We start from the raw sequence: 27,527 nt of genomic DNA, 5'->3' as shown, positions 1-27,527 counted from the left end.
ACTTCGACTTCACCGCGCCATTGACTTTGACGTGTTCCTTCAAGTACAAAATACCGCATCATTCCATTTGCTAACCTTTAAACTTATATAAGTGCGCAGTTTAGTTTTGAAAACTTTGTTAGCATGCCGTTTGTGTTGCTGGTTAAAGTATGCCGGCACTTTCAGAAAAGTTTGATGGTTCCACGGTTGATAAGAGATTTAAATGGCGTGGTTTTCACACATCAAAAGCGCATAGGTTTATTCGTCTAGAAATGATGACTAACAGCTCAGATATGAAAATTAAGATGTATTTACACTGTATTCCCGATGGCAATCCGGGTAAAATCGGAACAATTTACGCCTTAGCGCTTTGAAGAACAAGTTTAATACTTGTGTCCGATATTTGTCGTGCTTAAAATGAGAAAGCGTTGACATAAATCTAAGAGTAGATTTTTCGGAGAGTAATATTTTGGTAATTTTATACTGATGAGATTCCGTTGCTTACAAGAACATACCAACTCCTTTGGCGGTTTTTTGTACAAAACTTTATTTGGAGCGAAATTATTGTGCACCACAAAATATGTCATTTTTTTTCTAAAATATTGTAGCGTACCGGGTAACATTGGTTACTAGGGCAGAGACTTGTTTAGATTGAAAGGATTGGGCATCTCAAAATATATGCCGTTCTCTAGCAAAGTTTCCCCCGATTTCAAAGAAGCGATGAACCCATAAAATCCCGAGTTTATCTATTGTCTATTTCACCGCTATGAAACTCTGCCAAGTTTTTCTAAGTTTAATAATAATACCGATTTGTTTGTTCTGGAAGTTTTTTTATTTAAAGTATAAACATGTATCCCAGTCGAACCGCACGTTAAAAACGCCACATATACTGTAACAACATTAGTTTATAATAACAATGATATGCGGTTGATAAGCCAAGTAAAGCGGGATTTTCTAGGGTTTGATACTGCCGTACAAAAGATTACAGGCTCCCTTTTGTCTGATCAAATTTTCGTATACATTCACACCGTATTGTGGAATTTATTAAAATACTCGGGTCGATTGTTGTGAGAGTTTATGCAATGCTCAACTGGGTATGTAAAAGCAAGGCGTTCATTTTTACCCAGCCGTAAATATCATTTGAAATATTGCGGCAACGACGCGAGGAAGCATGCGGTAAGAAAAGTGATCGAAGTGGGTAAAGTTTCTCGGTTGTACGTGCATTCTTGCAGCTTTATTTGCAATATGACTTTGTCCATTGTGCAGATGCATTCAAAACCTTGCGACAACGGGGCATTTTAATTTTTGTGAATATATAGATCTGGATTTCGAGTCATTTTAAGGGTCTTGGCATCTTGTTGACATGAGTTGGTGTGAGAATATTGAAATTAATAACATTTTCGTGTGTAGTGATGGTATTAGTACATAGTAACGACTCTAGTACCAAGTATCATCCGTTTTCTATGCCAAGTGTGTCAGAGATTCAGGAAAAAAGCATTTGAATTGAAAGCAATTAGTATCTACAATCATATACAATCTCGACATCAGGCGTTGCAATCAGGAAAAATGCATTTTTGTACAAAAATAACGGTCGAGTAAAAACTATTTTCGTGAATGACACCAAACGATCATACCGATGCCGTAAAGCAAGCGCATGGGAACATGAACATAGTTATAAACGCTAAGGTTATGACCGTAACACGGTGACAGATGGAGCAACTTGTGTTTAATAGCTATATGCATTGTTTTACGGGTATGCTTTTGCAGACCTCATAACTTTGAAACGTAACTTTCCAATATCAAGCTTTCAATTGTATTAATGTTGTGGCCTATGAAGCATGCAATATGTTCCATCAATCATCGAAGAAAAGTTTATGTAGTGCCGGCATCCATATGATCAAAAATTTTACGCCTCATTGCAAAAACTCTCATATCATGATCATATTTCGTGAAATCTTCCGAAACCAAAGCATTTCTCATACATCTACTTCCCGATTATTCCTGATAGTGAGTAGCGTATTACTTGGCAAATATTTTTCGAGGTTTAGTAAATTAGTTGATCGTCTGCTGTATCATTCTTTGATTGTGACTTCATAGTCAACAAAATAATGTTTATTAAATCAAGTAGTAAAATTTATTTCTGCTCATACATTAACTCACCAGCCAGGTGGTCTGCAGAGCAATTAAGCTTAAAAAAGATGCCGATTACCACCGTGGTATAGTTACCGCGATACCGTCGATTCTTTTCATCTTTAATTTTATCTTTTGACGAAAATATGTGTGACTTTACGTTTAACCAACAAAAGATCGTGTTTGTTTGGTAGCCTACGGGCTGATACAGTTTGCTCGCTCGCCGGAAAAAGCAAATTTTCTTCTGGTCCAGATTAGCAATGCCGTCCGGTTTTTGAGCCGATATGACCAATTTTGTGATTTCTATCTCTTTCGTCAATATTGCGTACATCCTATCGTAGGATTAGATCTAACCACGGAAAAGATCGTTTTTTGAAAAAGTCTTGATTATGTCGAACAAAAAGGATCCGCTAGCAGACAGCTTTAGTTATCATTCACTGGCTGTCACTGTTCATCGGTCGTAAAATTTTGTTCCCGATGGAGTATTAGAGTAAAGATACATTTTCTTTTTACATTTTACTAAACGTAGTTGATAGCGATTTTTTTACCGTCATACAGTTGACTTAGTCTTTTTATTTTTATGAGAGGTTGATCAAAGCGGAATGACTCGCACTCACTCAAACAATGTCCAAATGCAGTGTGAAAATCGTAGTTTAGAATAGTCCGTAAAGTATTGCAAGGTGTGTCATGCAATGAAATATCTCTCGAGTACAGATCAGTATAAAAAGTGGTAGTCATAACAGATTTATATCAGCATCATAGAGTTACATGTCAGAGTTATTATAAAGAATGAGGTTTCAGACAGAAAGAAGTGACTTAAATGATTTAACTACGACAGGGACATTTATTGATGAATTTTTTTTTTTTCCATATTACTCTATTTAAGTATCTATTATCGTATTGTATGAGCATTTTGTGTTAGCCGGGTCACATTTGAAGTACGAAATCAGTCGGAAAGACGAACTTGACATGTTGTCACAGTAATAAATGCACTATTATTGAGGTAGCAGGAATGACGAAAGTTTATCTTGAACGAGAGTAAAAGTTCTGACTCTGGAGTTCTGGCAACGCACTAATTTAAAATTTAACAAGTATTTTGTTCAATTATTCCATAAGTTTACAAGTTAATTAAACGTTGATAGATCCTTTTGTAATAGAAACACTTTTCTTTGTAAGTTTTACGAGGTCATTAAATACGATTGTGATAGCTATGTGATACAAGGAATTTTACGAGGTCGCCATAAACTCAGGATTTGCCTCATTGAAGCATTATGTAGCTTTGAAGAGGAGTGATTCTGGAATTAATACTTGATAATGTCCAATAATGTATTTAGAAGAAAACTTTCTAGTAGCCGATAAAGTAGGGTGTCATTTTCACTTAACTAATTGAAATAAAATTGTCGAAAGAAATTGAAACATGGGCATGCAAAGCGTTACATTTCTAATATGTTAGTGGCTTGCCCTAGAGAGAAAACAACAATAATAGCAGATTGAGAATGTGAAATGTACTCACACTTAGTGTCAGACACTATTCGGAATTTTGTCAAGGTACCCCACTTTATTTGTCTTATATTTTTTAACAAGCAACCCCATATGACCTGCGACTTTTGAAATGTTCTGCCCCACCATAATATATCAGCAACGTCATATTGGTTTGAGAAAACAGCATAAACACAGATATTTTCAATCCCGAAAACGCCCATTTTTACTAAGATAATTGTATTATTTATCGACATGTTTTTCCAAAAAACATAACAGAAATTTGATTTTATAAATAGCTTATTTGCATATAATCTATAAACAAAAACAGTTTAATCAAAATCATAACAACTTTTAATGTTTACATTAAGAGACAACTGCATTTTTTTCATGATAAGTCTCGCCCTAACCCAAATTCAAATAAATATAGAAATTATTTTGTTTCATTTCTTCGATACTTAAGGCGGATTTACATTTGCATTTTGCACTTCAAAGGATGATTTTAAGTTCGTGACATCTTTGAGTGACAAATTATCCGACCGCATAATTGCAAAGAAAATACTATCCGTGGATTTCCCGTCTCGCCTGCATGCTATTCAAAAAAGAAAAGTGATAATATATACACCGCAATAGAAATTTAAATTCTGTGCAATTGTCTCATAACCACCAAAATTGACTTCGAACGTGAATTTTTGATGACGTTCTAATGTCAAATTGGGATTAAGTTCGGTTGTAATGAATAAAATTGGAAAGGTCAGTGTATTACTCTCATATCAGCACTGCGCGTATAAAATTATATAAAAAAAAGTGAACGAGCATAAGTTGCGCTTATCCCATTATTTGCCTCAAATTGAAGTGAGCTTCATACTGGGTTCATCGTTTCTCAGATTTATGTCCCTATAATAAAATGCCTTAACAAACTTGCGATTCAGTATAGTTTTATCAGAGATGCGAGTCGGTTAGGTTCCTGAATCGAGTTTAAAATAGTTGGAGAGGGAGTACACCAAAATAAGCCTTCGATATATTCAACAAAGAACTTCAGAAATCGCAATTTAATGCAAAAAATAACTTGGAATAAACGCAAAATGATTTGATTCGATTTTTTTTTATTCCGCCTCTATATAGTTTTTATCGTAAACTCGTGTATTCAAGCCGATTTATAGACATAAAGATAGAACATTGAAATGATGGTAGAAAGAAGAATTTAAGAATATCTAGAATTTGTCATATAAATGGCGTCTTCCGGAAAACACCATGCCGTGTATCCTACTGAAAATATTTATCAACTAAATTGTTGAAACTCCATTTTAGTGTATTCAGTATTTAAAAGTCTCAATCATTCTTCGCGATGTTAATGAAAGATGCAATACCATTATTTGTTTCACCACTACTGTAAGTTCATTACAGTAAAAACGTACCATTCATATTTTGTTGTAATCGAAACAGATTGGCCAATATCTTTCGTCAAGGTCTAATTCGCCAACGCAAAATTAAAAAGATTTGACATATTCCCCCAATTATCCTAAAACATGTGTTGGTAGTTTGGAGACTACTGATGCTTAGCATTTCAGATCTTGTCTGTGTAACGGCATTATGAGTCTGGGATGGTTTTCAAACTTTGTATTATTATCGTGTACATTTCCAGGTCAGAGTAACAAAATTAGTAGAGCAATAACATGCTTATATGCCGTAGTTTCGTAAATGATTGAAACCCTCTACTTTTTGGATATAAGTAGGCATACTGTCTCGTTGGTTGCTGCTCATAACGCATGCGTTAGGAAGTTTGGATTTGTTTACGTTGTTCAGCATATCAAATGAAAATGAGGAAATCTAACAGTATCTCTGAAGAGTTGATGGGAGGCAATGCTGAAAAGGTAAGTGTACATTAATTTCCAAGCATTTTCCATATACTTATATTTCTATAACGTTGATATACCCTCAACTCAAACTAACAGCATTGTGGAAGTCAACTCTAATTAGTCTGGCAGTTATGCACCGTACCTAATCCTGTAACATGTCAAAATCTGTTAAATAGGATTACTATAGATTTATTGCTTGAAAGTGCAAATAGATAAACCACGGAGCGCACTAATGAACTTGATTTTCAAGCGGGGGACAAGCGAGAGAACATAGACCAACTTCTTCCACGATCGGCTCATTTTTGACCTAGGTTACCGAGCGCAACAAGCGTTTAGCTGATTTTAAATGACTACCGGCGCCATTGTCAAGGTGCCAATACACTGGTTATATGAAATGGCCCTACAAAGTATTTAACAGTTTAATTAGGCGTTAAATTTGTCCCCCAAACGATGAATTTTATGTTAATGATGTCATTAATACCGTTTGATAATGGCCGACGGCGACTCTCGTCTATCGCTTTCCCGCGCAAATCGAAAGTGTGCAAATGCAGGCGTGGAATCCATGAACGTCGTCTGTTTGTCGTTAAGCCGAGAATTTGTATTTGACTTTCAGTTCATTGCATATTTGTTTCACTCAGTAATTTTGAACAAAGCTTCTCAGTTGCATTTGAAGTCTTCATGTTGTTTATATGTACAATGAGGCCGCATATAACTAGCTAGTAATTTACACGGTGAATGGATCACTTGGTGGTACGGTATCGAATCTTCATTGACAGTAATAGAATGAAAGAAATTTAACTGATGAGATTCATGGATGGTAACTAGACCAGATATTACGAAGTGTCAGGCATTTTGTCTGAGAACATAAGAAAGTATGTTCTTTATACTAATCCGATGAGAAGAGTAAAAGTTTTTATTTAGGCAGGTATCATATATTAAATTCCCCAAAAAATGTTTATGTTTGTGCGTGCAGATCAGAATAAGTTCAATTGATTCAATTTCTGTCACTTGGGTTATTTGGTCTTTCAGTGCTGCATTACTGCATTACCCTTACTTGGTAGACAGGTAATGGATTACGTATTTTAGTGTGACTCAAATCAACCTTTGATAAGGGCTTAAGTAGCGACTTCGTTTAAGGTGATATTTTGTGGCATTTTTCTGTCTATGGTCATTTTGATGCGTCACGTCTGACCCTTCGATTACGTGATGACTTTTAGCGTGCTTTCTAAACAAAAATTTATGAATGAAAGTTGTTAGAAATTTGTAGTGAATATTGCGTTCAGTAAAAGTAATGGCGCCAGTGATTGTATCACTGCGTGTATGTCATAACATTTTATGACGGTTATTAACTATCGTTTAAATTTGAAAATATTGCATTTTACATTATAAGTGTGGTCATGGGACAAAACACCTTAACAGGGTTGAATCGGGAAACCAAGCGCAATTCAACAATATTATAATCAGACTAGAACATTTTTTTAAAAATTGTGTGTATATGTATAAAATTCGAAGGGCTTTTCAAGTCGATATATCTTAAACAGTGTAGATCAAACATACTTAGAGGTATCTGTTTTCACTGAGACTCAACGTATATGTGAGGTCAATTACTATGGGTTGAATAGTTTAATTTTGAGATACCTGCGGATATAAATTTGCGAGAGGTATTAATCTAATGCCTTAATACTTTCTTTATATTACCATTAAGCTATTGTATATACGGATATCTGACTTGAAAACGTGAAATCATTCGATACGGTTGTGTCGGATCAAGCAGATTGATTTCAAATTCTTTAAATTCTTCGCTAAATCGCATTATTATTGGCTTATTATGGATGTATGGCGCGACATGAAACGAAATCACAATATTGGCGCCGTCAATTGCAGGCGATTTACATGCCGATTCCCAATATGATATGATGGCATGCATATCCGTCCTTTGCATGCATCGGCAGACAACGCGAGTATGCATGTAGCTTACGCGTGAGGTATTTGGGTAAGGTTTTATGTGTCAGAGGACCCCTTAGTTTAGATCAATATTGTTTTATGAAATTGGTTCTTTCGTTTCTGTTGGATATATTGGGTGAATAAATTTTCTGCCTAATTAGCATAGAGATAGAATTGGGGATGTATTCAGGCAATTTTACTCTCAAATTAAGCTATCTATAATTTATGCAGGTTAACTAGTATTACACATTCCCGTCTTCGATTTCTGTCGTCGAAATTAAATCCATAGTGCGCCAAATTTGATTTGTATTTGGCATGTGTATGTTAATACGAGCTGGCGTGGTTGCAACACTGCAGTGAATAGTTTCAGTGACGGCCTTTACGCGGCGCTGTACTAGCACTCACTATTCCTTACATGGTAATCGGTTGCTCTTGGTGATCGGTTGCATATTGTGAGACGCAAACGACAGAAATTGAAAATCAATCTAACGCAGTACATTTCACACCAGTTTTTTTTTCGAAAAAATTTAATTTGTGTGATATTGCGCTTCTTTAGTCGAATGAGAACACTTTACTTCTGCTGCAATCTAGCCCTTTCTTATTTATGTTATTTATATTCTGTTTTTCCATCCTGCCACCTTTAGCGCTAAAGAACCACCGTCGGACATATTCGTTTTGTCGGAAATTTTTTATTCTCAATCGTACAATATTTTAATCAGCATATCATTCATAGCATAGTTTAAAACCTACATGCCATGTTAAGGCATTGAGGACAATCCTTTTTATGAAGTGACTCCTATAGGCGGTATTTTCATACTTGAAATAATTAGGCAGCTCAGTAGTAAGTTAGTTTGTCAACTTGGTGTGGACAACAAGCATAGCAAAAAGTGTACGTTAAGTTAGTATATTGTTGTAGAGCAAGATTATAGTACTAAACAAGCGTACTAGTGTGTGCACTTTCCTTTTTACGGCTAGACAGCTTTTTCATGTCATATTTAATTGCACATACCGTAATAATAAACGAACGTCATTCAGTATTTGGGTAATTTTATTTTCATTTTTTTTTTTCAATTGGGAGAACGAAATATTTAGGGCTTATATATACGAATATATATTTTTAATTTTATCTCCCTTAGTGCAGTGCAGCGCAAGGTGATTCAGCGACTCAATTTTTTCAGGTTATATTGAGTCATAATTTGAGAATACCTTATATGTACAATTGAATTAATTGAAACTGAATATTAATTGTCTCAGTTATTTGATGATATAATAAACAGTAATTGCTATTTCTTCTTATTACTTTGTGTATCAATTTGGTTAGGTATCCATTACTATGACTATGACAATAATTGTATTTTTACACAAAGTAGAAATATGTTCAAATACGAACGATAATACAACACAAAAACTTCATTATCCATATACAACCTGCCACATAGAAGGATGTAATCCGTTGTTTACGTTTTCCGTTACTATGTCGATAGTGTATTCATAACAAAAATAATGAAAACTTACTACCATTTAATGGTAACTTATGAAGTCCAAATTCATTTATACTGCCCTCTGCCCAATCTAACGTAGACAACTGATTGGCATATTTTATTTACTCACCATGCATGGCAAGGACATATTTATTTTTAAAAATACCGATAATTAATAATTAATTCACAACTATCTTGACAGCATTGGCTAACTCCGTTTTGTGAATTAGTAAATCCTCCCAATAAGGCCGTGTGGAACACTCAATTATATTAGTAGGAGTGAGTATGTTCGCGTTAACTACCGGATGTAGGAGAAAAATAGTTATGAATTGATATATTCAATTTCTAAATAATTCTGATAAATAACTGGTCATTAGTTGATCTCAAACGTCTTCCCCGAGGCCCCTCCATCATTTGTCTAAAAGTTTGCTATGGGCAATTATATTGCTTCTCAAATAGAAAATTTGCCAGGAGATTCAGTACAAATTGTACATTTTTGTGAACAGCTTATGGCAGTCATAACTTTTACGTAATGTGCGAATCAACACATCGTGGGAACTTCATTTCGCCAATACAACTAAAAAAAAACTTTTCTATTCGACATCTTGAATATCCCACATTTGTCCAAGCACGTAAAAATGATCCAAAAACTACTCAAAGTTGAATAAAGATAAATCAGTGATAATTTAAATCCCAGGACTCGAAATCCGATCCAAATTACACACCAGCTTGTACAATGGGCAGGCGTGACCTCAATTCTTTAGTGAGACGTACTTCAATAAAATTGATCAAATTGTATGTGTTTTTATAGTAATTTTCTTCTTAGTTTGAAACTAGATTTTACCAAAACCTAAAATTTATATTACAAATTAATCGAATTTTGTGTTATCGTTATATTTATGGATTCCAATAGTCTGTTGAAATTATATAAATCATATATACTGTAGGTAGTGGACCAACCAATAGACTGCATTCGTGTCTGTTGAAATAGGAAAATCATTTTTGAATGGAAACCCAATCTGACGACGTCCAGTCGCAGTTAATGTATTGTTCTAACCACCGGTGAGAGCATCTTCCGGCAGTGACCTATTGCTAAAGAATTCAAAATATTTTTAACAAATTCCTAAGCGTCACGGTTGGACAATTTTGTTGCGAAATTCGTATCGTAATAAAACGACGTTATGATAGCCCTAGATTTAATCCGCCAAAAAATTTGCGTATAATAACAATAATAATTCAAAATTTGTTGTCGTTTCAGGAAAATTGTAATTTAATATATTGGTACAAACGTGAATTCAGTTTTAAGGTGATAATTTTAAAAAATTTCAAGTTTTAAAATCGTAAGTTACAAGTATATGACATTTTCAATGAGCAATGGCTGGTCGAAACTATTTGAAGTTGATTTCATACTTTTTAAATTACCTCCTTTGTTTGTTTCGTTACTTCCGGGCGCACTTATAAATATCCAGATATATTTTCAGATAATCTTGTAAATTTTTTAAGTACCAGTACAATGATTCACTTTCATCACGCGGTATACTCTCACCAACCATGATATGGTATTAAAAACATGCATAGTTATAAAAAGTTAGTGAGAGCTACCATTATATATTGATAATTCAAAAATATTTTTAAAATGTCGTACGCCTATCCTTACTTCTTTTGTATATATAACAGTTCGTCAGTTAGATTCTTCTCTACATATGGAATTGGGTTAGATGTAAATTGTACCCTCAAATTATACTTATTTATACTTATTTTTTTTTTATTAAAACCGACCGCATGTTTTGTTGGTATTAAATAGGAATAAGAACAAAAATGTGTATTCTGTCACGTACTTATTCACACTTATGGCGTAAATCTTAGTTTGGTATAAATATATAAAGACGTTTGACACCCATAATATATAGTATATATTTGATGCTAAGGATTGCAGTTATGACTTCAAATCACTACTTTCTCCTTTCATTTTCATCAGTTCAAAGCAATATATATTTTGTTTATCTGTAAAATAACAATCCAAACTTGCATAGTTGATATTCCACGTAGCCCGGATTTGATTGTTTTGCGTAGGCAAGCTATTTTTACAATTTTACGCTGATCTGTATCGGCCTAAAAATGCGGCTAAAATCGGTCTCGCGGTTTTACCTTAGCCCAGAGGCTATGTGGTTTAGGCCCTTTTTTATACGTTAGACATTTATATGAAAAGCGTCTCGGAATTGTAAAGCAATTTTGTGTATCAGAAATGCCAAGTCAATTGCGTGTTTGGGAAATTGAATGGTTGTATTATTATCTATATTTTTATCTTTAGTCCTTTGTGTTATTATCATATTATTCAAAAATACGCGTATATGCAAGGTAATTTTCACCTATCTTTTTTTTGTATTTGGAGGATTTTGCGCGGCCGACAAATGAAATGTCGAGTTGCTAGCTTATAGGAAGACAGACTTACGATCGAAAAGCGAGACGCTCGTCGACTAAAACACTGTTGAAAGACGCACGGCGTTCAGTATCGATATTTTTTGTCGCTAAGAAATTAAGTGTACCGTGAAAAACACTTGACTTGAGTAAAAGCCTGCGTCTTAATTACTTGACAGTAGTGACAAGTTACCTGCAGAGATCTTTCTTAAGTTACTATTGGAGGTAGTTACAGTAAGGGCCTGTTTGGCGGTACCTATATCGATTCATTTTATACAACTCAAGACAGTGTGAATATCAGTAAAACAGAGCGTATTTCAGATATTCTGCAGTGTAGAGAAAAGATTTGATTTTTAATCATTTATGACCCGATTCATAATTTAGAATACGTAGCGCAGTACAGTTAATACCAAATATGACTACGCGGAAATAGACGTGTTGAGAGAACAGCTATTTCGGTTTGATCCCAATCGCATGCTATGCGAGGTGGTTAGTCCCAAAAAATTAGCCTTGTAGGGCATTAAATGTAAGTTGCTATAGGCCTATAGGGCAACATTGGGTAGGCTAGTACAAATGTAAGAATGTATTTTCAATTGTCCTCTATATAGCAGGCCACTAAAGTGAAGTTTAACCCAGCCCATTCTAACTGTTATGAGCGGGGTAAATTTGTGTTTTATCCATAAAATAAAGGCCCTGGATATAAGGCAGAAGTTGGATTGAATAATATTTCATAACAAATAGTCGAACAAATTGAATGAATAACTGCATTTGCCTTAAGGTTTCTTGCAATTTTACAGCGTTTGACATCGTCATTTCTCCTTTGTAGATATGCCACCATTTGCCTTAACTTTGACAGATCATTAAACTGTCGCCCGAAGCCTCGTTAGGTCGTGCTGTAGTGCGTGATAACATCAATTAATAACAACGGTTCGCCTGATATCATAATGGCAAATATACGATTATAAAAGAGCTTACATGAGCTTGCGGCCGCAGGCGAATAAAGTTTAAGCTTGAGTTGGGAGGTTAAGTTTCTTGTACAAGACTTAGCGATGTAAGGGTTGCGTTTACCTGTAAATGTGCCAAAATGAAACTAGCTTTGTGTGAATCGACAAGACAGTCGGAAATCATTTGTTTATTATATTCACACCGAAAATAAGCCAATTATAGAACATGCGACGCGTGGTGTTTTTGCCTTGTCTTAAAAAAACATGCTAGAAAACCACTTTCGACGTTACTACAATTTGTACGCCGATTGTATAGATTATGATTTTAAAAAGTGAGATTTGATATTCACATGAAGAAATCAGGCATATATTTTTGTAATTTTCGACTATTTGGGGTCAAAATTTGCGTCTAAATGCAAATATGTCTGTTATATAAGTGATGATTTTTCATAAATATTCGTCAGTTTTCGCAAAAATAGAATTCGGTTGCATATTTTCAACTCAACCACGTCCTTATCAACACGAATTCGATATCTCTAACTATTGCGTGTCCTTTCCAAATTGTACTTGTTGTCTTTAGTCGAACGTCTCTGATATGTCTCTACGCATTTATACGAGTATGTTTTGATATAACCCCGTAATGCTTTCCTTCGTCACGTATCATCACGTGATTACGTAGGTATTTACATTTGTGTTGTTGTCCAAGGAAATGATTACTGCTATCAATACATACATCGTATGAATTTCTCTTTCAGTGTTTATTTTAATAATTTAGGAAGGTAGCGTGTACATCAATCGTATTTAAAATTGCATTGGTTTCGCTTACCGCTCGCTGTGAGCCCGAATTTTCACAAATCCTAAATAGGATTAGACTATAAAATGTAGTGCTAGAAGGTAGTCCGTTATGTCTGTCTCAGTTTTCCCAGTGGTTCGTTTACCTTTCCAGATTCCGGTATAAATCGAGCGTTGTGTGTCAAACTCAATTTTTCAAATAGGCGTTGGCTGTAAATTCTTACGTTGAAATTACCCGATTCAACATTTTTTGTACTGGGCTAATACTACGTATAGCGCTTTTTATTGACAACCTTCACGGGTATTTGAACTTAAGTGCCGCAGATATATTGTATCCCAAAATATACCCATTTAAGATAGTTACCATAGAGATAAGAAACAGCCATCCTACACCATAAGTGTCGTGACTATATCTCTTACGTGGGTTGATATCTCAGTAAAGCGAATGGTATTTTAAGTCTTCTACGTTATTCGTGCATAAATGTGATGTGGTTATCGTAAGAACATAGATGGTACTCAAAAAAGGATAACCCCTTACAAGTGTGGCAAATATTTAAAATATTCAGAGCTATCGTTCGTTGGTCATTCCAGATACAACTAAAACTAAATCCCAAACAACGTATAAAAAAAAAGATTTGAATTACGTATATTTTATTACCGCCTGTCTCTTGGATCAACCCACGACATTTCCCCATTACGATTATCCGGAAGGGGACACACAGCAGGTCGTCTTCCGTTCCATATGCAAGCCCTGTGCTTTTAACTAAACTTTACTGATGTTGTGCAGACGAGTACGAGAGAGTATAATTCACAAAATGCCAGAATTTTGTGTTATATTATGACTTGAGGTGTACTAATTAAGTTGTGTCTTTCTTCGCATTAGCCCGATATTTCAGTTGTAGGCTATAGCAAGAGTGTAAACGAACTTATTGTGCTGTTAGTGAAACACAACGCCGATGGATTAACAAATTTATTACTATAGTGTCGCCGACTTTATGACGTTATTTACACCGTGCAGGTGTCAATTGCAGGTGTCGGGATTCGTGGTTGAGAATGAGGGTCACGCGTCTATTTCATACCACTTGGTAGCATACCGGTTATGTCATAATTATGTTTACGATTTGTTATTATTACTGTGTATTTGGTGACCGTAAGCGTGGTTGATATTGATGATTACTGTAAGGGGTTTATATCAAGGTTTGAGGATTTGGTTGTTTGCTATATATTCATATTTACAACCAGGGAGAGGAAAGTCGATAAATGGCGTAATCGGGCGGGTGTGACGTAAAATGTGACATTTTCTGAACAATATTTACAGTGTTACAAAAGCAAAAGTGGAAAACAGTAAGCTTCGTGCGGAAACTAAATTTAATTGCAATCTCATCAAATTCCTTGAGCTACTTTTTAAGCTTACACATCAAAATTTGGGTTTAGTTTGATTGTGGCCGCAGGCGGGCCAGATTGAAGTACTTAACAGGCCGGATTTGGCCCGCGGGCCGTAGTTTGCGCATGTCAGGGTTATAGGATGCTTCTAAGACTGTGATGGCAAGCGCATTTTTTACACTCAGCACGATGTGTCAAAAGTCGTGAAAAGAGGTTTATTCTCCACTGCCTTTTGGAAGCAGGTCATAGTTGTACGATCAGTTTACCTTCAGTGATGATCTTAAGTACCTTAAATCGGGTCATATGTCAATGAAGCCATAAAAGTTACTTTTCAACTTTACTCCGAAAATGCGTTTGCAGATAATGCGTTTTCGATATATCGTATAACGAACTATACGTTAAATCGTTAAAAACAAGGTCAGGCAAGAAAATATTTACCACACAGTGCTACAATCCACATACGTCTCCAATTGATTCAAAACAGTTTTTGTGTTGAAGATAAGCGCAGCAATTTTGGTTGCTTATAAAATACCACGCCAGAATTACGAATGAATTTTACTGTCTTCCATTTCATATGATCTAACATTATATTTTTCTCATCCACTTAATCATTCATAATTTTTCTATTTATACTTATGCTGCTTATTATGTATACTCGTATTTTAGTCTGAATGATTCAATGGGAAACCGGCGCACGCGGTGATCTTTTGTCACGTGACCCAGACTATAACTGTTTTTATCGTCTTAAATTACTTAGATAATATATGGATTTTGGGCGACCAATTTCGGAACTATTATCTATGATTAAGCATATTAGAGAGATAAAGCATGGTTGAATTGTATGGTTATCTGTATCCAATGCTTGGTATATTATTTTCTTTAGCTTATAATAGATCATTGCCACGGCGATTGATGAATCACCTTTCGGCGCCAGATAAGGCTAAAAATTCCGACAGTTCAGCCATTGTTGTGACCCCTGAAGATGGAACTTTAGACAAAATTGCTAACTGATTTTACCTGAAACAATACCTGAACACACTATTAAATATAAACGGGAAATTAACAACCAAACAACTGTGCACAAAGCCCGCTAATGAAAAGTAGTGTACTGTTGTACACTGTACACAACCAGATTATTATACCTAGCTAATTTGGTTGAAATCGTCGTAATACTCGAATGGGATCCTGAATAAATTCCTAAAATGAACATTTTTTTTTAGATTTGTTTTGCCAAATTAGGCATTTCAAGACTTAAACGTAATGTCTATTGAAGATCGAATAACACTAAAACGTGTCTATGGAAATATGAGAATAGTGTTGGCCACATTGCGATTCTCTGCAACCAAATTGGGTTTTAAAATAAATAGAAAAAACTGCCATCTTATAGATTTGTCATTTATTACCTGTTTGTTATAGACTAAAACTGAGACAGACATTTGCGAAATTTTACAATTATGACTCTACCATTTGTTGCGGTAATTCTTTCACAATGTCAAATTTGCCAATTATTCCATTTAGCTGAAAAAATGCGAGGCGAAGTACTTACCCGATTACTACAGTATTTGTCTATCGTCTAGTTTCTGTCAGTTTTGATATTCAAAGACATCGTTATGCTATGATCCGCCATACTTGGTGTGGATATAAAGTGGAAATTTTTACTTTATTTCATGTAATACCGCCCTTGGTAGTTCTATAAAGTATAATAAAATCAATTTTTGCTGTATTCCGCACTGGTCCGACATAACGCACAATTCTTGGGCTTCTATGACTGATGAAGGAATTTTGACACTTGGGGTTCGGCTAATTTAATCCGGGGTGAAATTATGATTATCTGTTATATACCACAGGCTTTTATTTCTCTCTGTAAACTCGTCCAAGTAATTTCCGTATGGCAATCGTCTTTGAACGGGAACTATTCAACAGTCCAAAAGCTTATAACAGTGGTATTACATCTAGGTCATTTTCGTGGTTTTGTATGACGTCATCTCCTGCATAGTCGAGGTGCATAACTGGTATTTAGTTTAGTATGAAATCATAATTATACTCAATATTAAAATTAACAAAATTCGGATGAATGCGACGTGGGTGGGGTGGGTGACTGGTGATACATCAATTAATTTTATTGGCTTCTTCGTCTTGCTATTTTTGGTAGAACAATGGGGTCTGTACTGAAATCATTCATAATTTTAGAGAAAGCGATCGGAATCATTATATTAGGTATTTCGTAGTGCCATCTGTATGTAAAAGATTCTTAAATGTTTGTATTCAACTGCAGTATATTAGCGTGTTTATGTGGAGAATCAGTGGTTAGATTACAGAGGCGGGGCAGTGTTTGTGAAGTGGCAAATATTAAAATTGAAGACGTTTTTAAATTGCTCTGGGAAGGTGATCGGAGACGAAGTTTTAAACACTCCGGAGTCGACGGAGCCCGAATCTCGAAATCCGTTAGATCAGAAATCTTAATCAGAATTGTACACTGAAACTAAAAAGTGTGTTCTAAACCCGCGTCGTAGTCGACGTTCTTGTCGCGTGGAATCGTGGCATACACCAATTTTGAGAAAAAAAAATATCGATTGTAATTACATAAAACGCTTTTTTTTAAATTGTCGTTTGTGACATTTACATACCCTTTTTCTTATTATTAGTAAACCGACATCAATATAGTTCCGGCCGAAATTCCGACGCGCGACGTAATTGGTTTCTGAGCGTGAAAGGTGCTTTGTGTATTCCAGGGGGAAATTAGCAGTGTTCTGAACGACGTTGAAATCGCATTTTCGGCGTATTAGCTTTCTAAATTAGTACGCTTGCTTTAATATATAGAATAAATATATCTATTTCAGAACTATGATTTAGCGTAACTCTCTCTTAGAATTTGTATCCGAATAAACAGATTATAGAATAAGTTTTTGTTTACAATTTTAGCAGGGACGTTAATGTAGCTTACTGGGTCACTGTAGTCAAAATAAGATTTGAAAGTGTCGTCTGAGTGCGCATTCGGATTCGCCCCCTGACAACCTAAAAATATGTTTCTGGGCTTTTCGTCAGAAATGCGCTCGAAACATTGGAAGACTTCTATGTAATGCGAATTTTGCTTTTATCACCCGTTTGCTGTAAATGAACGGCATCCCCCATATGATGATTCAATTGCGATTTTATTGCGGAAACTATCGCCAAAGTATCTCTATATAGTCCAACAGTTCTCAACACATAATTGCGCGCTCCAGAAGTATGTGTACCAACACGTAGGTAAGTGATTTTGTTCGCCTACTTTACATCATGTTGTGTAAAAGCACTGGAATTTATGGACAGGGGGTGTATATTCACTTGCCTAACACAAACAGCCCCCGAACTCGTAATAAAACTAAAATTAGGAAAATCGGAATGAAATTATGTTCTTACCCTAACCTGGTACACATACTACGGGAGTACCCATAATTGTATCAAAACATGACGGCAAATTACCTGGAATAGGGATATATATTTTGTTTTCGTCTTCGTATCAAAGTGCAATTGTGAGATTCACGTAACAGTTTCATGGTTTTGTTTGTACACTTGAAACTGCATGTGTCATTTCTTGTCAACTCACCAATATTTAGAAACCTTGTGCCTGAAACCTGCAATTAAACACCAGTAGTCTCACGTTCAATCCTGTGGTCATAAACAACAAACTAGAAAAAGCGCAGGTATTTCGTAAGCCATACGTAACCATACTTGGTATATAAAATCTGAAATAATGTTACTCCAAATTAGGTACGATCACCGCTGAGATTGTCTTAATTCACGTGTTTATGATTGGGGATTTGTTGTTGTTTTTAGCACTTTGTTTTGAAGGTTTTGGAAGCTACCCTTTCGATGTGGGATGAAAGAGTTTCCGCATTGACTTGTCTCCCTTATTGCCTTTTTTTCAAATTTGACTAGAGTGTTTCCGCATCGCTTTGTTTATTCGTTTTCAGCGTTTGAGTACTTCTGTCTAGTTTTTTGAAAGTAGGATGTTTTGATGATTCGATGCATGGTTTTTAGCGATGTTTTGTTTCACAGGGTAAGTGAATCTATCTCATTTGCCAAATATCAGAAATATATGTTCACGGATATGGCTTATTAGTGCATGAATACTTATACACGGCGGAAACAAATTTTTTGTTTGATCAATTTAGATGGTAGAGCGAAAGTTTGAACGCGTCTAAAATTGTGTAAAAATATATGGTTTGTGAACCAAGCAAATGTTTGAATTTTCACACCTGTGGATAAATAGTTGCTTCGAATACTATCATTGACAGTATGATAAATGTTAGCCCCAGAGTCTACTCATAAAATTGATATGGGACTCTGAGAGCGATGAAAAGAAAAAATACAGCCTTACCAGCCATTGCCAAATTGTTTATTTTCATTGCGTTAAACGTCGGATCAATGTTTTGTAAATTGTATATTGTTGTATGTTTGAGGTAGTTATGATTGCCGTAGTCAAATCAAATGTATTCATTTCATATCCTATATGCGGATGTTCAGAGTCAATTTATTTATAATTTAACGTTCAACATTTAGAAGAAAATTTCAATGACTATCCTGAAAGTGTGGTTTTCTCAACTGAGAAGCGCCAAAATATTATGTAAGTCGTCCTAATTCAGCGCTTTGATTGAAATTGAGAGGTCTACGTTTTTATTTATTAAATGGTGGTTTGTGTGGGCTAATAGATTCTACATAATTTTGGATGATACTGCGCCCCGTTTTGTCGGATTATAAATACATATATTCACTCAATTTGACAGCGAAAATAAAGAAACCTACCATTGATCTGGATTTGCAAGGCTTATAGGTTATTAAAAGTCAGATCCAAACGCGGCGCCACTGTCTCAAGTCGGTCAGAGATTTCCGGCTTTTCATCCAATTCACATCTCGTGACCTTTCACGCATGAGTGGCGATTGCAAGCGAAAGCACTTGGGGTTCAAACGAGTTCATAAAATCGTACGTATTGATGATAAACCAAATGAAAGCATGAAACAGGTCATTAGGCAATTGACATAAAATTACATAAAGGTTAAGTGCATGTAAGTGCATAACTTGCCTAAAGAAAAATGCTTTTTAATAGTAGCTTTCTCAATGATATTGACCAACGTCTTCGTGATACCTTTACTATATTATCATTTTTCCCCATCCCCGTTCCTATGTCTTTATCTGTATAGATATGTATTTATTGTAAATTATTCTGCATTGCTCGTTACGGAAATTTGCTTCGCTCGCAAACCAAACTTTTCCTTAGGTGTCTTTCGGTTATTCTTTGTTTTGGCAACATAGCAGTTCCGGCCAATATTAATTATACACATACTTGAGTCTATAATCGGAATTTTGCCTTAGGAAATTTTCTCTTTAGCCATAAAATTGCTATAAACTTAAAATGGTCTATTTCACATTTTATGTTAGAATTATATCCAGATTTTACTTTCAATTTCACACGGCAGAAGATAGCTTTTCAGACATTTTTTTAATTATTTATATTCCACTTATGGATTTTTTTTTTATAAATTTAATAGGTTTGCCACTCACACCTGCAGCCCATCAACAACACTTTTTGTGGCAAAAAGGACACTTCTGAACGTAATTAGGCAAAATTACTTTACCACCCTCTACTCTATCTGTCTGTCATTTTTTGACAGTAGGGTTATACCGTTATCAATCATGAAATTTGCATGGCCATCTGAGGATCAAACTTGATCAAAATTTAAGTTATTAAAATATTTGCCATCGGTGGTGAGTTCGTGTTGCTCTGTAAAATATATTATTGTTTAACTTTAAGCCATAATTATATTAATTCATACATGATCAACCTTGATTTAGTATAAGTTTTCTGTATAGTAAATAGTATGTATTGGTTTACTGTTGACACAATAGTAAATAACTTATATCCCCATATCCTCGTATCCCCATTGTTTTAAGTTAAAATTTAGAGTTTTCCCTGTTAAAAATGAATTATTATCGATACGTTATTTATGATTTATGCTAAATTTGAGGAGATGAGCCGCCCTGTATCATTAGCGGGATTATATGTTGTTTATTTGTGTATTCTAATATTATGGTTGTATATTTTGGTCTCGTGTTACTGCCAAAATTTGACAAATATGAGAAAATAGGCAGGTTTCCATATCGCTAAGTAAATAGTTTAATCCCGTTGAACTAACCTTGAGTGCAGTTGTGCTTTTTCGGTTAATCTTGACTCGTCAAAATCGTAATATAGTATGTTTAAAAATGAAAGCTAATAGAATAAGAAGCGTGATCGCGAAATAAGGAGACCTTTTTGGTATTGGTATGTAAATATTATTGCAAACAGGATTTTTATCCGTTAAACTTAGAAGAAATGTAATAATTTGAGAAACAAGTCTTCATTTTGTGTAGCAGTCCTAAAAGCAAGCCCGCTTTCTATATGGAAGCCCGATGGACGTCCACGGAGGTGAACAATCGAATGGCGATTCCAAAATATTTAAGTTGACCATAGCACTTACTATTACCGATTCCTATAGTTTATCCTTGAAAGGGAACCATTTTCAACTGAGAGTCTGAGATTTTTTTTTGAAGATTTTCTTTTATCTTCCTTAGATCACTGCAAGGGAATGCTCGCAAATTGGAGATAGATGTTTTTTTTTCATAATATGCGATTCATTTGAATAATTTATCTTTGAATAGTGTTTGACTTTTCGCACAATTACTTATCAGTGTAGTACTAGTTCTATGAACTCAAATTCTCATTCATAAATTTTAATTAAACCCACATTGATTTGAGTGCTTGACAGTTTGGGATAAACATTTGTTTTATAAATAAGTATATTCCTTGTATTTTTCAAACTTTTTGTTCCAGAATCTTATCAATAGAAACGCAATTTTCTTCATTTTTGAACGTGCGGTTGAAAGGAATTTGACCGTGACCGATTCTGACAACACAAACTTGTTTTCTGAGTTTGCGGTCATCGTCACGTCGCAATTTTCTTCAATGAAAGCGTTTGTCGATTTGCGACAGTACATATGTTATGAGCCTTATGACACGAGTAAACATGAATACAAGTTCTTATACTCGAATCTGCTTGGATATATGATAATTTTATTTGTTTATGCAACATTTATGCATAATTTATGCTTGATCTTATACATAGAAATAGAGAATGAATCATAATATTTCTGAAAATACGACATCCCCAAATGTGTCACTTATTTTGACATGTAAAGCTACCGGAAATATGGGAAAGTCTCAACCGTGCGCGAAATTTATTTCTTCAAGTTTTCGAACAAATGAAAACTAAAAACTCTTCGTAAGAACAATTATTCGCGCGAGCAAAAATATTTACATTTACTATTTTTACCCTGATTATTTAATATATTCGACCTCCTTTTTTTTCAGTATATCTTTATATTTATATATAAATTTGACGAATTAGACACAAACTATTCCTTGTCTTTTCCTTGTTAGGTATAAGAAATAAATACAATTGCCAAAGGACCATCGTTTGATCAAGTTTAGTATGTCAGACACCAATTTTTAACGCTGAAAGTCGTATAATTGTGTGATTTTTAGCCCCTGGCGTATAGGCATGGTTATTAGAGCCATCAGCTTCCACATTCTTTCTATGGGAACGGAAAAAGACAAGAGACGGCCGGTCAAATTTTGAGTCAAGTATTGTTAATTTGACAAATTTTCTTTTTTCTTCTTTTTGTAGTAAATTGTGGTTTAATTGGGATTCAGACCAATTTTATTGAATTTTATATAATTTCCTTTGTTGGAAAGCTATAATTATTATGTATTTTTGCTGGCGAATTGGAGATTCGTAGGGTGGATAATACATGTTAGATGATAGTAACCCTCCAATAATGACACATGAATTCGCGTTCAGTGGCTTATACGAAATAATGGAATATCGAAAAATTAGTCCAAGGTTCGTAGAGAAATCCAAGTTCTGTCTGTTTGTTGCTGAGCATTTATTTTAGTTACCAGATTCAGATTGGATTTGTAAAAGAAAAGTATATTCAGTATAAGCTGCATATAAATTCTAGAACTGATAATATTTGATATCGAGGGTAATAGATTATTACGTAGCTTTTCTCCGAGTCTCTAGACAAGCAGGAATATGATTTCGATAGGTTGAGATTCAAAAGTTTCTATTGTAGAGGTTTCAGTATTTTAGCAAATGTACGATTGAATGATACCGTCCGTATGGAATCGGTTTCACGTTTCTACTACGTTTATCACCAATGATGATGTATAACCCTCTAACTCTTAACGTTTTTGAGGTAATTTCGTTCCTTGTAGAAATAAATACGAACATGCATGGGGAAATGGCCAATTTGAACACACATGCCAGATTTATCACATTTTCGAGCATGATCGTGTTTTATATTTGGGATTGGGTTGTATATTAACCTTAAATTTAATCATCATTATTGCGAAATCTTAGAAACCTAATTTTCATCTCACCTACCTTTCTTATGATATAAATCGACATTGCGGTTTCCGGTCGATTTGGCCCTATCAATCCATATATTTCTTAATCCACCGCAAATGAGTTGCATAAGGCGAACCCGTTTTACCTGATGCAATTCACCAGCAAGCAGTTGGAGAAAAGCTGTAGGAATGATCTGATAGTCGAAATAGTTGAAAAATTTAGATCACTTTTAGATTAGGTGTATTTTTTCAAATCTAATCACCAAAGGTTTTACTTTTCTATTTTCGTTTATGGGAACACTTTTAATGGGGTATCAGTACAGTTAATTTCATAACGATTTTCCACCGTTTTCATCAAACTTCGTGCTCAGTTAAAGCATTGCCGGTACCGATGCGGGACCTTCGATTCCATATATTTCAGCATTGCTCTCTTTTATCAATAGGGCATACTGTCAATCATTTGAGCAAATAGTACAATCGAAAATAATACATAAAACTTTAGGTCAGACGGCAACCTAAAGAGCGCAACTTTCTCGCCCTGTCATGGCGTCGAAATATCACCTTGGTCATGGAAATTACAAGTTCGCTTGGATGCTCTCGCGTCATTACCGTAATTAGCTGTCACCTTTCTGACTGCTTTGTTGCTCTGTATCATGATTTTACATGCTATGCTAGGCGTAAGAGGGCGTCAAAGAATTTTGGTAAACGAAATTCGTAATTAACAACATATGCTAAAATATGGCTTTCTGATTGAATATTGTCTTTGAATTTGGTTATCTTCACTATGCTGGGCTATATTTAGTTAAAAAATGCCTATGTACTTGCCTAGAGCCCTAAACGTTTTAGCCAACATTATCAGCGGCAATAAATTGCTCTCGTTAGTAATAAAATGTTAGTAATAAACCATCTTTTGTTTTCAGTGTTGAGATAATCAATTAATACTATAATTAAGATAGGTCAAGCATGGGCGGTGTGTAATTTTTGTGACATTGACAATTTATTCCTGGCGCATACCTGGCATACAATAATCTAATAACTGACTTAAGCTATTTTACGACATTCCATCGAGAATTGTCGCATGTATTTCGCGTTCACGCATGGGCGATTTTTGCCCGCGGATCTGCGCTTCGGCGGCGAAAAGGTCGCCAGTACAATGCAATTATCCGACCTGCGTTCGCGGAGGCGATGCGTAGAGATTAAGCTACCGAGGTTCCTAAGACGATTTTTAAATGTCAGCTTTTGCTCGGAATGCATAGGTATCGCAGTTGTAGCATAAGCAGAAGAGCCTAGCGTTAATATTGGTATTTAATTACTTTGTCTATATATGGCTTAGCTTGTTTTGTATAGGGCTGTACTAATGTCGGTATACGAGTTAAAATATTTTTTCATTCGTATTTTATTACTTTTACGAAATTAATAAAAAAAAATAGGGTTGATATTTTCAAATAACGTAATATTTTCTTCTATATTACATTTATTTATTAAATTCATATCGTTATGTTATATAATACATATTTTTGAAGCCATGTTTAACAGTTAACATCCGTGTTATGGCAGGAATTTCGTAATTAAATTATATTTTCCGTATGACAATCGGAAATTATGAACTATACAATTGGGAGGGAATTTTCTGCTACTTGTATATTTAATCTAGCTATTTTCCCCACCTGGCGCCTACCTTGCATAGTTTGCGGCGCATTCTAGTATTATATACATTTTTGTTAGTATAAATTTATGATATTGCAGTTTTTATTCGAAATTAAAAAAATATTTATATAATAGTATATTTCGAGAATTTGGAGCGATGTTGTCAGTATTAGTAAGTAGGATTGGTACCGGTACCTTAACCCTTACGGCAATTTGATCGTTTGTATTATACGGTATTTTGATAATAATACTATCATTATCGAACATGGGCAGTCTCTGTTATTGGTCATAGAACGAACATTTTAACTATCTGTTTCCTGAACTGCTTTTTTATCCTATAATTAGTGACTTCGCCTTAAATACGTTTAGAAGTTAAAAAATATATCTACGTATACGTAGAATACGTAACAGGGCAATTTCTCCGAGGCATATATAGCCTATGCATAACTTATAATTTTCTCTGGATTTGATTATTTCATTGCTCTCAAGAGAGCCTAATTACAACTTGTGCAGCATAATTGATAATGGAGGCTTTTGAGAATATGGCTACGCTGGAATATTGATTAGTTTAATGGCGATAGGAAAGGTAGATTGTCCAATTTCTTCTATAGCGATTTTGAATAAAATCAAACTATGTTAGTGTATATAGTGGTGCAAAATGTATAAGGGTGCGCGACATTTTTTGAGACACCGCATTTGACAATTTGTCCATTGTCTGTCAATGTTTATCGAGAAATCATTTTGCGTCGGGAATCTGAGCAATAGGTTGTTTAGAGAATTAACTGGTTAATAAAGAATATCAGAAGGCAAGATCAGGACGAAAAATTTTTGTTATCGCTTATTTAGGACAAATGTAAACGATAATATGGTTAGATAATCAGTCACCCTCTCGTGAGGTGCTACCACCAGTGCTACGGTTGTCCATGCAATTATTATGTTTCTATGATAATTTCGAAGAAACTTTGCACGATCGTTTGAAAGCTGCCAGTTGTAACACTTGAGTAGTTTTGTTAATTGATTAATTTGACTTCGCCTAATTGATTTTGACAAACAAAAGACATTATGGCACACACTGTAGTAAACCTAATTGTTTGAGTTTTGTATTTGCGTGAGACAAATATACCGACTTACATTAAATAAAACAAAGCCATTATGCTTACCCCGAAAATGACAAAAGTCAAGTAGATACCTTTATGCACGACCTGTAATATCGTAATATTCCTCTCCAACTCAAACTCACGTAACCTGAGCAGAATAGAATAATAAAGAATGGACATTTATCGGACCAGAATTGTTAATCGATTTTGATATTGACAAAGTAAATGCTCTGCCGTTTGCTAATTCGTAATTTAAATTTTAGATAGAGTTCGAAATAGATTTTTCGAATTTGGGTTTAATTAAAAATATCCGTAGCTTATAAGTATTTCGTATCTCTTGAAACTCTCCGCTCTTTCAAAATAGCGAAATTTGTGTCAAATTATACTCGGAGGTTACGGACCTAGTAAATCAATTCAAACAGACACACATGGTGAATAGTTGAAGCGGTTTATTATAGTTTAGCATTCTCTCCATTGTTACCATTATTTGAAATGTTTTTGTTGAACTCCTATTGATTTCTATTATTACCATTGGCGGTTTCGTCTGATACAATTAGGCGGCAACTTACAAAGAGAATCAGTCTTCCTTCAGTAATAAGATTAAAGATTTATGGTGTATTAGTATTAGATATATGTGTATTTGGATAAATACAGTTGTTAGTTATTCAAATAGAAGTGGAAGCTTAGTATAGGAAGTTTGTATAGCATAAATTGGTAATCCTGAAGTATGCGCACCAAGATGTCGCACAACCTGAATCTTAACCTGGTACACAACCCGAGTTCAGGTTGTGCGCCATCTTGGTGCGCATACTTCAGGAGGTCCCATAAATTGATATGTTTGGGCAGCTTCATCGTAGATGACATCACAGCGATACTGATGATTTCGTGGTTAAGACAGACCCAATTAAAAGCGGTATTTGCACTTGGATCGCAATAAATTAAATTAGGCATAATTGCTTTATTTTTTTTTAAATTGCTTTCAAATTTAATAACAAAATTTTTAGGCAGTGACACAATTTCTATGTTCTGTTTTCGTAATCAATTGTTATTCTTGAGATATTTCGCCTCTCTTTCTCGTATTCTAGATTTCAAACTGAGCCTTAAAAAGTAAGTTTAAGTATTTAGTAAGCGTTAGGTTAGTTTCAGAAATCGGAATTGTTTGGCTTTCCTTCTTGACACTTATTGTAGTAATTGTCATAATTGTGTGACGTCATTGTTGTATTTCCTAGTTTTGACTGGAGTTTGCACTATTGATTGCCAATAATGTAAAGCTGGTTCTAAAAACATATGGTGATATATTCACCACTGTGCTTCATAATTAATATGACGTCACAAATCTTAATATTGCAATAAAAACGACTCGGAAATTTCGCAATACCTAATTTATTGCTTACTGGGTATTTTTTTCATTCATGTTTTGCCTCTCATTTTTTATTAAACATATGTTTACTATACTATCCTGGCAGGTTAGGCTTGTAAGTGGAAGTAGTGTTATTACTAATTCTATGTAAGAGAGTGGTACTATTATACCGATTTGGGAAATATTATGACGTCGATATAAAGGACTCTATCAATGTTACGTCATCAACTCGAGGGAACGAAAGCACTGCTGCTAAGGGACTGTCGTAGGCAGTCTTGTTATTCATGTTGTTGTATATTGGAACCACAATCTTACAGCGGTGACGGCAGCAGCTGCGTCTAAATTTATATCGGTGAAGATCGTATAGGTCGGTATAAGTTTGTGTAGAGAAACTACTTTTGCAACATGCAAATCATACGACAAACAAAAATGATTGAAAGGTTGTCATTGCGTGTAGCTTTAGCATTCTCTTCAATGATTATCCGCATCCGCATCTAAGATATCGGCGGTAGAGTGGAAATGCGGCTATTTAGCCACATCTCAATCAAATTTCAGACTGACTATTCTATATGGAAATCTAGTTTAAACAAT

The 27,527-nt window shown here is 34.8% G+C and overlaps 1 protein-coding gene across 3 annotated transcripts in view; it reads left to right on the top strand.

Annotated features, from left to right (window-relative positions):
* The window catches only part of LOC120338538 (uncharacterized), a 55,521-nt gene that overhangs the window by 15,064 nt on the left and 12,930 nt on the right, over positions 1-27,527 (top strand). The window contains exon 1 of one of the 3 annotated variants that reach the window (XM_039406562.2): positions 5,306-5,462. The exons of 1 other annotated variant lie outside the window; for it this stretch is intronic. In XM_039406562.2, coding sequence (XP_039262496.2) covers positions 5,403-5,462 — 60 coding nt within the window. In that variant the 5' untranslated portion in view covers positions 5,306-5,402. Of the gene's footprint in view, positions 1-5,305; positions 5,463-27,030; positions 27,304-27,527 lie in introns of those variants that run through there. One more of the 3 variants, XM_039406563.2, reaches the window with a different exon arrangement.

The sequence above is a fragment of the Styela clava genome, chromosome 1, assembly GCF_964204865.1.
Source record: "Styela clava chromosome 1, kaStyClav1.hap1.2, whole genome shotgun sequence".
NCBI lineage: Eukaryota > Metazoa > Chordata > Ascidiacea > Stolidobranchia > Styelidae > Styela > Styela clava.
This window is presented reverse-complemented; position numbering and strand designations above follow the sequence as displayed.